Here is a 17,190-nt window from a genome sequence, read left to right as displayed (position 1 = left end):
AAACAAATGTGTGCACATAATTTGAAAGAAATAACCTTTTTGTGCATAAGGAACATTTCTGGGATCTTTTATTTCAGCTCATGAAACCAACACTTTACATGGTTTATATGTTTACATGTTGGGTTTATATGTTTGTTCAGTGTATGTGTGCAATATAGCCATGCCCATGTTTGATATAGGCACAAGTTGCACAACCCAGAGTCACATTAAAAGGCTAAACAAACAGGCCTATAGCCTAAAAAAAGAAACCCCAAACAATTCAATGGCCACGGCAAATGTTGTAGACTAATTAATGACAATGCATCAATTTAAAGGCTCTAAAAAATACAAAATAGTGTACCACTGTGTCTTAAAATGTTCTAGTTAGGTTTACAGAGAAAAAGACGTAAAGCGAAACACGTTTTTTGTTCGACTATTTCCGCCGAGTTCGACTATTTCAGCTAAGCTCTTCAGTCCCTCCATTTTGTTGTCTGTTGTGTGTGCTGTTGGCAAGAGAAGTGCAGAAAACGGTTGTTTATAAGGATATTCTAGCAATGGACGGGTATGTATTGGCTATCTATGTGTTTTTCTTGAATGATTCATCATGCGCGGCAAGATTTCGTTGATTAAATTAGAGTAGCTAGCTAACCTCACCCTAGCTAGGTTTTATTTTAGCTAACGGTAGCTAGCTGACGTTACGTTAGCTTGGCTAGCTAGCTAACTCCTGGCTGAGCATTCGAACTGCCAGAGGGCGATTGCAAGTTAGCTTTAGCTAGATAACGCAAAGTATATTTTGTTTTCGCAACTGTTCAGAAACTAGCTAATAAATTGACTGGGCAATAATGTTCAGCTAACGTTAGTTAATTAGCTAGCCTTAAGAGAGGATGGCCACTCAAGCGTGACAAGGGACGCGTCGTCACTTGTCCGGTGATCATTCATTTTATCCTTTGTTGATCGGAAATGTAGCTAGCTAGGGTAAACTATCCACTCAAAAAGTAATCAACACCGTTAAGCTACAAAATCCCTGGCTAGCGTGCATTGCCATACAGGTTTCTCCTTTTATATGTGGTCAACGTGTGTAGATGGCTAGTTATGTTGTAACTAGTAGTTAACTAGCTATGTGCTGGTGGAGAGAGAGAAACGTTTGCTACTGGTGGATTTCTTTTAGCATGTAGCCACGGCACTAGCCAGCTAGCTAACTTCCTTAGCTACTAGCTAGTTGAACTCCAGATAAGCAAAGCAGCAGCATGCTGCGATAATTGTGGGGAAAATGGGCTTAACGAGCTAGCTAATCATTCTGTTCCGTCTCTTTTTCAGTATTGGAGATGTTGCAGTTGGTGTAAAGGTAAGCCTCAGCCCAATGCCCTCTTTATGGCAAAGGTTATAGCTTGTTAGATACATGGAAACCACATCTTGAAATTCCCTTTCATTGCTATGGCAATGCAAACCCTTTCTTCTTACCCAGCTGAGTTGTTACATTAATCAGGATGTAGCCTAATGTATCTCACACTGGTCAAGGTTTGCCTCCATCCAGTTTTTAGACCCCTAGGGTACTTTATGGGCTGATACCTAACACAGGACACACAACTCACATTTACAACTCTCACATTTACAACAATTGTTTTAAAAAGCAAGTTGTCCTTTCAAGTCAGGATCTGGGCATAAGCCTACTGGTATGAGCACAGAGTCCTAAATGTAGCTTGTTACTGTTGAGAGAGTATGTAGTATCGGGTCAAAAAGGTTTTGGGTCAATTTCTCCCTCTTTCTTTCTCTTTCTCCCTCTCTTTTTGTTTTATCTCTTTCTCCAGAGAGGATCAGATGAACTGATATCAAGCAGTGTCTACAACAGTGGTTCTGACAGTATCACTGGTAAGTTCGCTGTTCCTTTGCCAGTCCCCTCTGAATGGTCATTTGATCGTGTTCCAACGGCATTCAAATAAGTCAAAAGGATTAATGAATGTTTGAAGTCGAACGGCTGTATTGGTGAGTGTCTTTCCCCGCGGGAGGTGTTTCGGTATCTGTAGGTGTGACTGAAAGAGAGATGCTGTGCATTTCAATAGGCTATATCTCTTCAGAACATGGCTGTAATGTCTTAGAGAAACTATAGTAAGGTAGGAGCTGAAGAGAATGTAGCCAGACTCTGGTTGGCTGAGAAAGTTACTGTATTAATGTTTTCTGTAGGTCCTTCAAATCTATATCTAGAAAGCCTCAACATACACTGAGTGTACAAAACATTAAGAACACCTGCCCTTTCCATGACATAGACTGACCAGTTGAATCCAGGTGAAAGCTATGATCCATTATTGATGTCACCTGTTAAATCCACTTCAATCAGTGTAGATGAAGGGGACAAGACGGGTTAAATAATACATTTTTGAGACATGGATTGTGTATATGTGCCATTCAGACAGTGAATGGGCAAGACTAAATATTTAGGAGTGCCTTTGAACGGGATATGGTAGTAGGTGCCAGGCGCACCGGTTTGAGAGTGTCAAGAACTGCAACGGTGCTGGGTTTTTCACGCTCACAGTTTCCAGTGTGTATCAAGAATGGTCCATCACCCAAAGGACATCCAGCCAACTGTGGGAAGCATTTGAGTCAACATGGGCCAGCATCCCCGTGGAACGCTTTCGACACCTTGTAGAGTCCATGCCCCGATGAATCAAGGCTGTTCTGCGGGCAATGAGAGGGGGGGTTCCTAATGTTTTGTACGCTCAGTGTAAATTGCATTCAGATGCAAAATATAATGTTACACTTATTTTTAAATGTTTGAGAATGAAACACTAACACTGAAGTTCAGTTATGACTTGTTTCCGTCCATCGTAAGAGGATGGACTGTGGTGGTGTTAGTTTCCGTGCTCCTCTCAAGGAAGTGGGTGTTTTGTGCTTTCTGGTGGGCGGCTTTAGAGCAGAGCAGGATTGGGATAATAGAAGCTTCTGTCTTTTTCTATCTAGATGGGACAGCCAATGGGAACGACAGTAAAGCCAATGGGAGCGACAGTAAAAAGCTGAGAGTGGAAGACCGGATGGAAGCACCTCCCTCTCGTGTGCTGCACATCAGAAAACTGCCCAATGAAACTTCAGAATCGGAGGTCATTGCCCTGGGGTTACCTTTCGGGAAGGTCACCAATATCCTGACGCTTAAGGGGAAAAACCAGGTGAGTGGGCCCAGATAGAGGAACAGGCGACGCGACGGATGTTTTACTCCGCCCAAAATCTTTACACAAAAAAAAAATTTGCCCACGAAGGGAGGAATTTTTGTATGCAGGTCAATGAGTGTCGCATTTGGTCAACAAAAAAAATGTAATTGCTAATTTGCTACGTGGGCCTTATTTGTTCTAATCGAAGTTTCGTAATGGTTAGGTTGTTACAAATGCACTGATATAAGTGGACACGTGGGGATAGTGCGAGAGAGGGTGGAGGAGGCTTGGTTTTGAAGCGCTGGCCATCTTGTTATGAAATGCGTTATCTCAATTAGGTCCACAGAGTTATACCTACGGAGGAGTGGCTTCTATGAAGGAACTTTGAATGTCTTAACTTCCGAAAGTTAACGTTGGACTAACAAGCTTGTGTGTGCAGAGTGGCATTAATCACCATGTTTCCTTCATTTATGTCCCACTCCCTGCATATAAAGTATTTTATGATACCATTTAGTCACATTTTGCGACCCTTTGACTTGGCTGTGCAAGTTTTTTTTAATGTAGGAGGCTAAAACCATGATTTGGTCAAACAGTAAAGTACATTATCCTCATGATTCCTGTAATGAGTGTCTACCTGCCTGCCCCTGTACCTGTTTCGCTGGTTGTCGAGCGAACCGCTCTTTTCCCGGGGAGAATGAAGTGTTCGGATTGTATAACAAAAATCAAATTGCCTGGAAAACACAGCTATCCTGTTGTCACAGTTGAAGAAAGGAGGTTATCAGCTTTCTGTAGGTATGGATTCTTTTTTTTTTCTTTCTCCGTGCTCAATAACAGCTATCTTACAGCCAAGATATTTGATATGGCTTTGAGATACGGAGCGAGCGAACTGCGCTTTGGCCATTGCGATTTCCTAGGCCGCATTGAGTGGTAGGCTACAACGGCAATGTTCTTTTGGACATAATTTTTTTTTTACTGTTAGGTTAATACATGGCTACTAGCAGTGGGTATTATATTTACAGTTAGCGATCTAGATCATGTGTTTTGAGTTTCTAGTTATTCAGGTGGTGAATTAGCCCCAAAATAAATGAGGCTGTGATATTAGTGCACATAAAGACGTAGGCAAATTCATTCTATTGAACATTCAAAAAAATAAATAAAAAAAAATAATTCCTAACAGTAAAATATAATACAAATATGAAACATTTTATTTTTTGGGGTGCCACCAAATCATTGGCTGGTGCCTCCAACTGGAAAAACCTTAGTGCCACCAGGGGAAAGTATAGTCTGGTGCCTTAGATACAGACATGGTACAGTTTTATTTGAATTGAACTGTATCATTTCTGTATCGTAAGACTTCCATAGAATGCCATTAGGTATATAGCCTAACAGAACTCTAAATGCTGTTCTTGTCCATTTTGGTCTTCAGGCTTTCTTGGAGCTGGGGACAGAGGAAGCAGCAATAACCATGGTCAACTACTACTCCACTGTGACACCTCATGTTCGTAACGTCCCCGTATTCATCCAGTACTCCAACCACAAAGAACTCAAAACAGATAGTGGAAACCAGCGGGCCCAGGCGGTCCTGCAGGCGGTGTCGGCGGTCCAGGGGGGAGGTACCCCTACATCAGATCTAACGGAGGCGTCCAGCCCTGTGCTCAGAATAATCATTGACAACATGTTCTACCCAGTCACTTTGGATGTGCTGCAACAGGTACCTTCCTATTCTAATAGGTTTGTCAGGGTCAGAGGGCAGATTTTATAAATGCAATATAATTTTTTTTTTAAAAATTTTGTGGTTGTGCTCCGTTTTGTACAGACATGATCCAAATCAATGGCGCCGTACTGCATGGCCTCCGTTTTGCTATTTGTGAATTTTTTTTTTTTTTTTTTTTTTTTTCACGGAATGTATGCGCTATTAATTCTTACAACCGACAATAACTTTTGAACATCAGATTGGCAGTTACTTACCCCAATTCCGGCTTCAACTTCGACTCATGGGGCGCTCTGTAATTCCGACCCAGTTTTCCGGCTATCCAAGAGGAAACGCCGGCGTTAGAGGCAAGGGGGAGGGGATCCTGGTGAGATTAAGGAGAAGGGGAAAACCGTCAATCAGATCATGACTCCGTACTCCTGCTTCCTGTTTACAAGCAGAAACACAAACAGGAAGTACCCGTGACTCGCTCCGTTGAGAGGTGGTCAGCAGAATCCGAGGTTATGCTACAGGACTGCTTTGCTAACGCTGGCTGGAATACGTTCAGAGACTCCGCCGATAACATTGACGAGATAACCACCTCCGTCACTGGCTTCATTAGAAAATGCATCAGCGACGTTGTACCCACGGTGAGGGGACGCTGCTTCCCCAATCAAAAGCCCTGGATTAACACCTAGGTTGGCACTAAACTGAAGGACAGGGCTACCGCACAGAGTTATCGTAGATCAGGGTTTCCCAAAGTCGGTCTTTGGACCCCCCCCTGGTGCACATTTTAGTTTTTGCCCTAGCACAACACAGCTGATTCAAATAAACGACTCATCATCAAGATTTGATTATTTGAATCAGCTGTGTAGTGCGAGGGCAAAAAACTAAACGTGCACCCGGGGGAGGCCTCTGGACCGACTTTGGGAAACCTTGTCGTAGACAACCCTGAGGCTACGGCTGAGGACAGGAAGTCACGCTATGACCTCCAGAGTCATCAAACGAGCAGAAGGACAATAAAGGAATAAGGTGGAGATATACTGCACAGGCTCTGCCGCCCGCCGCAGGTGGCTGGGGCTACAGTCCATTACGGATTACAAAGGAAGACCCAACTGATCTTCCCAATGATGCCTCTCTACCAGACCAACTGAATGCATTTTATGCACGCCACATCATGCCGGGTCTGAGGGCCGTCACAGACCCAGAGGATTGAGTGATCTCACTCTCCGGGGCCGACGTGAGAAAGGCCTTCAATCAGGTCAACACGCCGCCTGGCGTTATTCCAGGGCATGTTTCTCAGAACATGAGCAGAACAGCTGGCATGCATATTCACTGTCATTTACAACCTCCACCTTGACCCAATCTGTAATCTCCAAATGTTTTAAGATGGCCGCCATCATTCCTGTCCCCAAGAACTCTTAATGCTTCATGCCGCAATGGCTACTGCCCTGTAGCACTCACTGCTGTGATCATGAAGGGCTTTGAGAAGCTGGTTATGACACACATTAACACCACCATCCCAGACACCCTAGACCCACTCCAATTTGCATACCGCCCCAACAGATCCATAGATGAGGCAATCTCAATTGCTCTCCACACTGCCCTCACCCACCTAGATAAGAGGAATACCTATGTGAGAATGCTGTTCATTGACTACAGCTCAGCGTTCAACGCCATTGTCCCCTCCAAGCTCGACACCAAACTTAGGACTCTGGGTCTGAACACCTCCCTCTTCAACTGGATCCTGGACTTCCTGACGGGCCGACCCCATGTGGTGAGGGTAGCCACGCTGACCCTCAACACAGGGGCCCCACAGGGGTGTGTGCTTAGTCCCCTCCAGTACTCCCTGTTCACCCACGGCTGCGTGGCCAAGCACGACTCCAACTTCGTGGAGGTTGTATTTTCAATATTTTGTATTGTTATTTTCTGTTATTTTCTGTTTTTTTTTAAATTGTCAGATCTTCTCAAAGTTTGGCACTGTCATGAAGATAAGCCGTATAGTCTATTCTCTCTGCTTCCACGCGGCAAGCGGTACCTGTGCATCAAGTCTGGCGCTAACAGCCTCTTGAACAGCCTCTATCAACAATCAATAAGACTGATTAATAGCTAACACAATAGTTACACACTATATTTATTGACCTTTTACTTTAATATTTGTCTCTATTCACACACACTGTCACTCCAACACACACGCACTCCATCATTTTCTCACTCACACATAATATGCACATACATTTATACTGACTCTACACACCCACTCACATACAAGCTGCTGCTACACTGTTTATCTTATATCCTGTTGCCTAGTCACCTTATCCCTTTACATATCTACCTCCATCACTCCAGTATCCCTGCACATTGTAAATATGGTACAGGAACTGACTGACCCTGTATATACACTGCTCAAAAAAATAAAGGGAACACTTAAACAACACATCCTAGATCTGAATGAATGAAATAATCTTATTAAATACTTTTTTCTTTACATAGTTGAATGTGCTGACGACAAAATCACACACAAATTATCAATGGAAATCAAATGTATCAACCCATGGAGGTCTGGATTTGGAGTCACCCTCAAAATTAAAGTGGAAAACCACACTACAGGCTGATCCAACTTTGATGTAATGTCCTTAAAACAAGTCAAAATGAGGCTCAGTAGTGTGTGTGTGTGGCCTCCACGTGCCTGTATGACCTCCCTACAACGCCTGGGCATGCTCCTGATGAGGTGGCGGATGGTCTCCTGAGGGATCTCCTCCCAGACCTGGACTAAAGCATCCGCCAACTCCTGGACAGTCTGTGGTGCAACGTGGCGTTGGTGGATGGAGCAAGACATGATGTCCCAGATGTGCTCAATTGGATTCAGGTCTGGGGAACGGGCGGGCCAGTCCATAGCATCAATGCCTTCCTCTTGCAGGAACTGCTGACACACTCCAGCCACATGAGGTCTAGCATTGTCTTGCATTAGGAGGAACCCAGGGCCAACCGCACCAGCATATGGTCTCACAAGGGGTCTGAGGATCTCATCTCGGTACCTAATGGCAGTCAGGTTACCTCTGGCGAGCACATGTAGGGCTGTGCGGCCCCCCAAAGAAATGCTACCCCACACCATGACTGACCCACCGCCAAACCGGTCATGCTGGAGGATGTTGCAGGCAGCAGAACGTTCTCCACGGCGTCTCCAGACTCTGTCACGTCTGTCACGTGCTTAGTGTGAACCTGTTTTCATCTGTGAAGAGCACAGGGCGCCAGTGGCGAATTTGCCAATCTTGGTGTTCTCTGGCAAATGCCAAACGTCCTGTAAGCACAACCCCCACCTGTGGACGTCGGGCCCTCATACCACCCTCATGGAGTCTGTTTCTGACCATTTGAGCAGACACATGCACATTTGTGGCCTGCTGGAGGTCATTTAGCAGGACTCTGACAGTGCTCCTCCTGCTCCTCCTTGCACAAAGGCGGAGGTAGCGGTTCTGCTGCTGGGTTGTTATCCTCCTACGGCCTCCTCCACGTCTCCTGATGTACTGGCCTGTCTCCTGGTAGCGCCTCCATGCTCTGGACACTACGCTGACAGACACAGCAAACCTTCTTGCCACAGCTCGCATTGATGTGCCATCCTGGATGAGCTGCACTACCTGAGCCACTTGTGTGGGTTGTAGACTCCGTCTCATGCTACCACTAGAGTGAAAGCACCGCCAGCATTCAAAAGTGACCAAAACATCAGCTAGGAAGCATAGGACCTGAGAAGTGGTCTGTGGTCACCACCTGCAAAACCAGTCCTTTATTGGGGGTGTCTTGCTAATTGCCTATGATTTCCACCTGTTGTCTATTCCATTTGCACAACAGCATGTGAAATTTATTGTCAATCAGTGTTGCTTCCTAAGTGGACAGTTTGATTTCACAGAAGTGTGATTTACTTGGAGTTACATTGTGTTGTTTAAGTGTTCCCTTTATTTTTTTGAGCAGTGTAGTAACCTTACCACTATACATATCTACCTCCATCACTCCAGTATCCCTACACATTGTAAATATGTTACTGGAACTGACCCTCTATATAGTAAGTTTACTTACTTTCTCGTGTTCAGGAGTAAATGTCAGTTGGCTTTTCACAGCCGAGCATTCAGAGGTCAAGGACAGCAGGTGCGGTAGAGAGCGCAGCAGGTCCGGAACAAGGTAGCACGTCCGGTGAACAGGTCAGGGTTCCATAGCCGCAGGCAGAAGAGTGGAAACTGGAGCAGCAGCACGACCAGGTGGACTGGGGACAGCCAGGAGTCATCAGGCCAGGTAGTCCTGATGCATGGTCCTAGGGCTCAGGTCCTCCGGGAGGGGAGGGAGACAGAGAGAGGGCGAGAGAGCGAATTAGAGGGAGCATACTTAAATTCACACAGGACACCGGATAAGACAGGAGAATAACACCATATATAACAGACTGACCCTAGCCCCCCGGCACATAGACTATTGCAGTATAGATCCTGGAGGCTGAGACGTGGGGGGGTCAGGGGACACTGTGGCCCCGTCCGACGATACCCCCGGACCGGGCCAACCAGGCAGGATATAACCCCACCCACTTTGCCAAAGCACAGCCCCCACACCACCAGAGGGATATCAACAGACCACCAACCTACTACCCTGAGACAAGGCTGAGTATAGCCCACGAAGATCTCCTCCACCGCACGAGCCCGAGGGGGCGACAAATTGGACAGGAAGATCACGTCAGTGACTCAACCCACTCAAGTGACTCCACCCCTCCTAGGGACGGCATGGAAAGCACCAGTAAGCCAGTGACTCAGCCCCCGTAATAGGGTCAGAGGCAGAGGATCCCAATGGAGAGACAGGAGCCGGCCAGGCAGAGACAATGCTTTGCCGTTCACATAGTTATTGATTATTGCATTGTTGGGTTTTGAGTTTGCAAGAAAGGCGTTTCGCTGTACTTGTGCATGTGACATTACAACTTGAAACTTGACTACCTCTTCTGCCCTTACCTCATTGCAGAAATTAGGGTGTTTTTTTAAAAGTGGCTTTTAATATTACATCTGATTTGTCAAATATCAGCTACTTCGTGGAGGTTGTATTTTCAATATTTTGTATTGTTATTTTCTGTTTTTTTTATTGTCAGATCTTCTCAAAGTTTGGCACTGTCATGAAGATAATCACATTCACCAAGAACAATCAGTTCCAGGCCCTGCTGCAGTTCAACGACCCACCGACTGCCCAGCAAGCCAAAGTAGTGAGTGGGGCTTCTCGTAGCACGTAACAAATTGATAATGAACAGAGTTTTACCATTTTCATTGCACGTTGGCGTATATGTAAATTTGTATACTTGCTATTTTGATTGAGTTCTGCGAAGATTTCCAATATACAGTACTTATCATTACACATGGCAAATAGACTCAACTGGAATCGTTCCATTGCTCCTCAGGCCCTGGATGGACAGAACATCTACAACTCGTGCTGTACGCTCCGCATCGACTACTCCAAGCTGGTCAACCTGAACGTCAAGTACAACAACGACAAGAGCCGTGACTACACCCGGCCAGAGCTCCCTGCCGGGGATGGACAGCCTGCCATAGACCCCAACATGGCTGCTGCCTTCCAAGGCAAGGACTCCAACTCTCTGCTCGGTAAGATCCCCGGTAGCTCCTCCTCTCTTCTTTGGGGTCAGGAAGTTGGGAGGTGTTGGAAGCTTGACACTGGTTTAGGGGGCGAGCTCTGCTTTTTACATCTGGTTCTGTGTGGGGTCTATCTCTCTGCTCATGTTTGTGAACATCATCCTTGGCCAGTGTCAGGTGGAATCACTATTTCTGGACCGACTGTACCTGACTGCCAGGGAGAGAACGTTTTTGTTTTTACCTCGCCCAGGTCTCTGGCTGGGTGGAGTTTGCACGTTTTCGACCATTCCGTTGGTCCTAAAGGGAAATCTGTGCCCTCGCTAGCCCAGGGTGAGACTAAATCCTGACCCCTCTGACCTCTCTCCAGGTGCCCTGAGCCCGCTGAATGCTGCGGCTGCGGCTGCTGCTGCTGCGGGGAGGGTGGCTCTGTCTGGTCACTCTGGTTCCGGCGGCGTGCTCCTGGTCTCCAACCTCAACGAAGAGGTCAGTAATGATCTACCTACCTACCCACCCACCCCCTCCAGACGTAGGCCAAACACTTCTCACAAACCAACACTCATTTATTTCTCTCTCTCGCTCAATCGTCCTCTCGCTCACTTTCTCCCTCTTGCTGTTTCTCTCTCTCTCCGTTCTCTCTCTCTGTCTGTCTCTGTCTCCAATCTCTCTCTGTCTGTCTCTGTCTCCAATCTCTCTGTCTCTATCTCTCTCTCTGTGTCTGTCTCTGTCTCCAATCTCTCTCTCTCTCTCTGTCTGTCTCCAATCTTTCTGTCTCCAATCTCTCTCTCTGTCGCTCTCTCTCTCTTTCTTTCTTTGCGCCCCTCTTGCCCCAAAGATGGAAAAAGGAAGTCTCTATAAACTCACTCATTTCACCTATCCTGCTCCTGTCTCTGCTTTTCTCTCCCCTGTCTGCCGTGTTAACACTGTCTAATCTCTCCTCTGTCTGCCGTGTTGATCTGAAACTGGTTAACACTGTCTAATCTCTCCTCTGTCTGCCGTGTTAACACTGTCTAATCTCTCCTCTGTCTGCCGTGTTGATCTGAAACTGGTTAACACTGTCTAATCTCTCCTCTGTCTGGCTCTATGATATCTTAGTCTTGTCTGAATCACTCCTATTCTCTTTTTCCAACTGAAATGTAACTCTGGCTCTCTCCTCTCTGTCTCTATGGAGAGGACCCCATATTTCAGATACTTTGACTTGCGGTTACTATTTTGGCCCCACACCCTCTTTAACGTGTATGTCTGTGAGTGTCTACCAGGTGGTTTCATGTCTGTTCTTGCATGTCCATGCTACTAAACTGAGATTTGAGTGATCTTTTGTACTAATTGTCCTCATTTCATACCCGTTTACTAAAGCACAGAATGATCCTGAACTTCAAGCTCTAGCCTACCACATGTCTTTTTTGTTTCTTTTTTTGCTAGTCTGTAGCTCCTGTGGTTATGATTTGACATTGACTGTACCTTTCTATGTTTGTCAAGGGGATGATTACATTTGGCACAATTGATTTGCTTGTTTAGTTCTGACTAAGTACATGAACCAGTCATAGTCTGACCAAACTCCTGCATCATTTCCAGTGTACTGACCTGTATTTTAATTTTTGTCCCCCTCCCTCACTGTTTTTTTTTTACATTTGCATTTGCCCTCCCTTCCTCCCTCCCCACCTACCTACCCTTCATCCTTCCCTCCCCCCTCTCTCTCTCTCGCTCTCTCTCCCCCATCTTTTCCCTTTGCTTCATCCCCCCCCCCCTCTCTCTCTCTCTCCCATCTTTCCCCTTTGCTTCATCCCTCCCCCCTCTCTCTCTCGCTCTCTCCCCCCAATCTTTTCCCTTTTTGCTTCATCCCTCCCTCCCTATAACCCCCTCTTCATGCTTGGTGCTTGAACAAAACCTGTTCCCTTGGACCAACCTTATCCCCAAATTAACTGCCTTGAACCATACTCCATGACCACCACCACCCACCATTCTACGGGAAACCACCCTCCTCCGTTATGGATGATCTGTCCATCTCCGCTCCGCTCTCTACCTCCGCTCCGACTCTTCTACCTGTCTACCTGTCTTCTGCTGCTTTGCTCTTCTCTCCTTCTAAAGATGGTTACGCCCCAAAGTCTGTTTACCCTCTTCGGTATGTTAGCGCTCTCGCTCTCTTCTTCTGTCGGTTATTTCAGTTCTAAAGAGACATTCACTTTTATTTTGTTCATTTCCATATGCAGTAATTGTTTTGGCTTGTAGTTATCGTTTTTTTGCTCATCTGTTACATTGGTTTGGTTCTCTCAATCTCTTTCTTTTGGCTATCGAAATTGATCCATCCATAGATTTGTGGTAATGCATGGTACATTGTTTTGGCATAGCCTATACAGTAGTTTAATTATCCAAACATGTTGTTAACGTATCTGTTTATGGGGTGTCTCAGTCTGGCCTTTATACACACCTCTCTTCAAATGTTTATTCTGATGAATGATCTCTAGCCTACTTTGACTCGGTCTCTATCTAGCCTCTTCCTCTGTCTCTGCCTTGCCTAAACGTTCCCTCTATCTCCAGTGCTAAAGTGTTTCCTCACTGTCTCCTCCTCTTCCTCCTCGCCCTCCTCTCGTCTGCTCATGACTTTAACCCAGGGGTGTATGGTGATGCCCAGAGGGTGAAGATCCTCTACAATAAGAAAGACAGTGCTCTGATACAGATGGCTGATGCCAACCAAGCCCAGCTAGGTAAGACCACGCCCAGCTAGGTAAGACCACGCCCAGCTAGGGATGACCGCGCCCAGCTAGGGATGACCGCGCCCAGCTAGGGATGACCGCGCCCAGCTAGGGATGACCGCGCCCAGCTAGGGATGACCGCGCCCAGCTAGGGATGACCACGCCCAGCTAGGGATGACCACGCCCAGCTAGGTAACATGCGTCGCCGCCTCCATTGTCTCATGTCCTTTTTACCAGTCAGTAAACATCTCCCCAGACTTATTTAGTAACTACTTGCTTGATTATTCCATTATTTTGAAGTAGATTGTCTCCTAAATGCACTAGACTGGAATGGAGGGGGAAATGTCTTGGGACGCCGTACTGCTGTATTAAAAACTCACTTAGTACAAATGAAATGCTTCCAGCTATGAGTCACCTGAACGGGCAGAAGATGTATGGGAAGGTGATCAGGGTGGCTCTGTCCAAGCACACCTCAGTGCAGCTGCCCAGGGATGGACTGGATGACCAGGGCCTCACCAAGGACTTCACCAACTCTCCCCTGCACCGCTTCAAGAAACCCGGCTCCAAGAACTTTCAGAACATCTTCCCTCCCACCACCACCCTCCACCTCTCCAACATCCCGTGAGTCTACCGCATGGCCCCTACGCCACACACTGATCTAAGAACACTTATGTATTAGCTCATAATGGTTATTGTTAGGATTTGGACATGGTAAGCAGATCCTGTGTCTGTTGGTGCATTCCCCTGGACAGTGATATTTAAGGACAGTTTTGCGCTTTGTCACTTAACGGTTAGGATTTTTTTTTTTGGGGGGGGGTAATCTGAGGCAACGTCTATACCTGGAAGGAAAGTAAAGGGAACCTTAAAGTCTGGGTTGGCTGTGTCCTTGGAAAGCTAAATTCATGTGTTTCCACAGAACGGACGTAACCGAAGAAGACCTCCGACTGCTGTTCTCCAACGCCGGGGGAACTGTGAACGCATTCAAGTTCTTCCAGTACGTCTGGTTCTCCTTAACACATATAATAACATCACTGAACTACAGTTGCTCTTCAGTTGGTTGTGAATGAACTTGAGAATTGATTCAGACTTTCCTTAGCGCTGTTGCTAGCTCCAGGGGTGATAGACTTGCTGACCTTGTGCTCCTCTCATAGATGGGCATGTTTGTCCATTCTGTGGGGTGGTTGAGAGCAGAGCAGAATATACAGTACATTCTGATGGAACAGTTGGACAAATAAAGTTGTATTGCAATGTCTTCAACCATCTTCTCTTCCTAGGGATCACAAAATGGCGCTGCTCCAGATGTCGACGGTGGAAGAGGCCATCCAGGGTCTGATCGACCTCCACAACTACAACATGGGAGACAACCATCACCTGAGAGTCTCCTTCTCCAAATCCACCATCTAAACTTGCGTAATGATCGATCCTCCACAACATCCACTGCTTTCTGTTTCCCTAACAGCTTTTGGCTGGCGTTTTGTTAACCCTGTTGACTCGTTCCAGACTCTGGGGGACCACATTTTGACCTTTGACCTCATTCTTTTTTTTTTTATCAGTCATTCCTTCAGAGAGAACCAGAAACTGAAATCGGGGGAAGAAATCAGGGGGAAAAAATAGTTGTACTTTGATGTTTTGAGGATATTTTAACCCCTTCACATGATCCTGACCCCTGTGTTAATCCCATATCCCCTTCACATGATCCTGACCCCTGTGTTAATCCCATATCCCCTTCACCTGATCCTGACCCCTGTGTTAATCCCATATCCCCTTCACCTGATCCTGACCCCTGTGTTAATCCCATATCCCCTGATCCTGACCCCTGTGTTAATCCCATACCCCCTTCACCTGATCCTGACCCCTGTGTTAATCCCATATCCCCTGATCCTGACCCCTGTGTTAATCCCATAACCCCTTCACCTGATCCTGACCCCTGTGTTAATCCCATATCCCCTTCACCTGATCCTGACCCCTGTGTTAATCCCATATCCCCTGATCCTGACCCCTGTGTTAATCCCATAACCCCTGACCCCTGTGTTAATCCCATAACTCCTGACCCCTGTGTTAATCCCATACCCCATTTTGTATGATCAGCGAACTGTTTGCGTTTTCTACCTTCTCATAATGAAGGATGGATGAATGGACATGGGCGTCTCTTCTGATTATGATTAGTTCTACAAGATATGTGCCTTACCTGACTATCAACTATTTTTACATCCAAATATTGACATGAAATCCCTGTCTGATTTTGAGGCACATTAATTTTGATGTGAACTGTGTTAACATGATTTTTCTCTTCTCCCGACTGTGTAGTTTGTACGTTTCTGCCACCCGAGTTTCGCCTTTTCAGTTGCTGTTCAATTTGTGCAGGTTTTTATTTTCTCTTTCGTAAAAAGTCACTGGTTGTTGTGGAGTGGGGAATAATATGAGATCGAAGTTGAATCAGTGTTGTTTTTTTTGTTTTTATAGCTAACTTGCTTGAAGGTTTCTTGTAGACTTACAACCATCAAATACCGCTTTAACCCTAGTTTCAATCTGTATGATCATTTTAATGTTATTTTCCCCTTCTTTTTTTTTTTTTTTTTTTTTTTTTAGTTTACACATTTACTAAAATAGTCTTAATGTTGCTATTCTTTATAGGTTGTTTTACTTTCCTAATTTTTCATTGTCACTTATTAATGTACATGGGTAGGTGGTGAGTGGTTTTCTAACCTTCTACTGCCTGCTCTCTGGCTCTTGTGTAATACTTTACTAATTTGAACTGCACTTAACTGTCTCCAATATTGTCATACACACGACAAAGCAAATGTCGTGACGGTGTTATGACTGTCTGTGACGTACAGTTCAAATAAAGTGTTACCAAAACTCTGCTGTTGCATTGGAGAAGAGGCTTAAGGAGTGTAGAACCTGTCGTGATGTCAACCTGTTGCAGTTTTGAAGAGGGACAACCCTGGTTAGGACCAAAGTTTGTGCCTTTTTTAGTCTTTAATTTACAGTTGCATCGCCAAGGAAAGGAACAACATTTGAATGAACCTCTGATTATATTTTGTATATTTGAAGAAGAAAAAATAACGTAATATACAGGACCTGATTCAGAATCAACGACATGAATTCCTTTATACGTTTATTTTAAGCAGACCTACATGTAATAATACCCACTATGTTTTATAGAGTCCCACAACCTCAACTTGCTGGATAAATGTATCTGTTTTTCAAGAGAAAAGTCGTGTATATTTTCTATGTTAGTTTAATTTTTACATCTCTGGAAATGTAAGATTCAGATATAGTTTGGAAGCGGCACAATTAAAATAATTTTCTAACAAAGTCGGGAGATTTTGGTCGGACTTGGTTGTGTTTGAGATTTTCTCTCCCACTTTCTGTGTTGTATTCTGCTTTTCCTCTGTAGCTCAATAAACTTCTGTATTCATTCTGTCTTCTGTCTCTCTCCTCAACCTTTCTATCCAGTCTCAAGGACTGTGCTTCTCTATTCCATCTTATTTTCAAACATATTTTTATTAGCTTCAAATAGGACAATTAACAGTTGCAGAAATACAATTGTCTTGTCCCACTCCCAACTCAAAAACATATCTACATCAGCAAACATTAAGAACAGATAAACAGAAAAAACTCATTTCCAATAAATCCCAAAATATGCAGTCACACATAATTAGTTAAATAAAGTCCACCTGTGTGCAATCTGTCTCCTGTAGCTCAGTTGGTAGAGCATGGCACTTGCAACGCCAGGGTTGTGGGTTCGATTCCCACGGGGGGCCAGTATGAAAAATGTATGCACTCACTAACCGTAAGTCGCTCTGGATAAGAGCGTCTGCTAAATGACTAAAATGTAAACGATCTCAGTATATATACACCTGTTCTGAAAGGCCCCAGAGTCTGCAACACCACTAAGCATGGGGCACCATAAAGAACAAGGAGATCTCCAAACAAGTCAGGGACAAAGTTGTGGAGAAGTACAGATCAGGGTTGGGATATAAAAAAATATCTGAAACTTTGAACATCCCACGGAGCACCATTAAATCCATTATTAAAAAACGGAAAGAATATGGCACCACAACAAACCTGCCAAGAGT

General features: G+C 45.2%; 1 protein-coding gene across 1 annotated transcript; it reads left to right on the top strand.

The window, feature by feature from the left end:
- Positions 1–257: 257 nt before the first annotated feature.
- Positions 258–16,529, top strand: LOC121569947 (polypyrimidine tract-binding protein 2). The gene is made up of 13 exons (XM_041881302.2): positions 258–541; positions 1,297–1,324; positions 1,788–1,848; positions 2,935–3,137; positions 4,546–4,830; positions 9,926–10,036; positions 10,229–10,430; positions 10,786–10,901; positions 12,504–12,537; positions 13,028–13,120; positions 13,513–13,729; positions 14,025–14,102; positions 14,383–16,529. The coding sequence occupies exons 1-13, from the start codon at positions 534–536 to the stop codon at positions 14,510–14,512; spliced, it is 1,566 nt and encodes a 521-aa protein (XP_041737236.1). The 5' UTR covers positions 258–533; the 3' UTR covers positions 14,513–16,529.
- The last annotated feature ends 661 nt before the right edge of the window (positions 16,530–17,190 follow it).

The sequence above is a fragment of the Coregonus clupeaformis genome, chromosome 7 (genome assembly GCF_020615455.1).
Source record: "Coregonus clupeaformis isolate EN_2021a chromosome 7, ASM2061545v1, whole genome shotgun sequence".
Classification (NCBI taxonomy): domain Eukaryota; kingdom Metazoa; phylum Chordata; class Actinopteri; order Salmoniformes; family Salmonidae; genus Coregonus; species Coregonus clupeaformis.
This window is presented reverse-complemented; position numbering and strand designations above follow the sequence as displayed.

Excerpts from the sequence above, each read along its gene's own strand:
- LOC121569947 (XM_041881302.2), top strand. Across the intron at positions 1,325-1,787 it reads ATGTTGCAGTTGGTGTAAAG|AGAGGATCAGATGAACTGAT; the intron begins GTAAGCCTCAGC and ends CTCTTTCTCCAG. Across the intron at positions 14,103-14,382 it reads AACGCATTCAAGTTCTTCCA|GGATCACAAAATGGCGCTGC; the intron begins GTACGTCTGGTT and ends TTCTCTTCCTAG.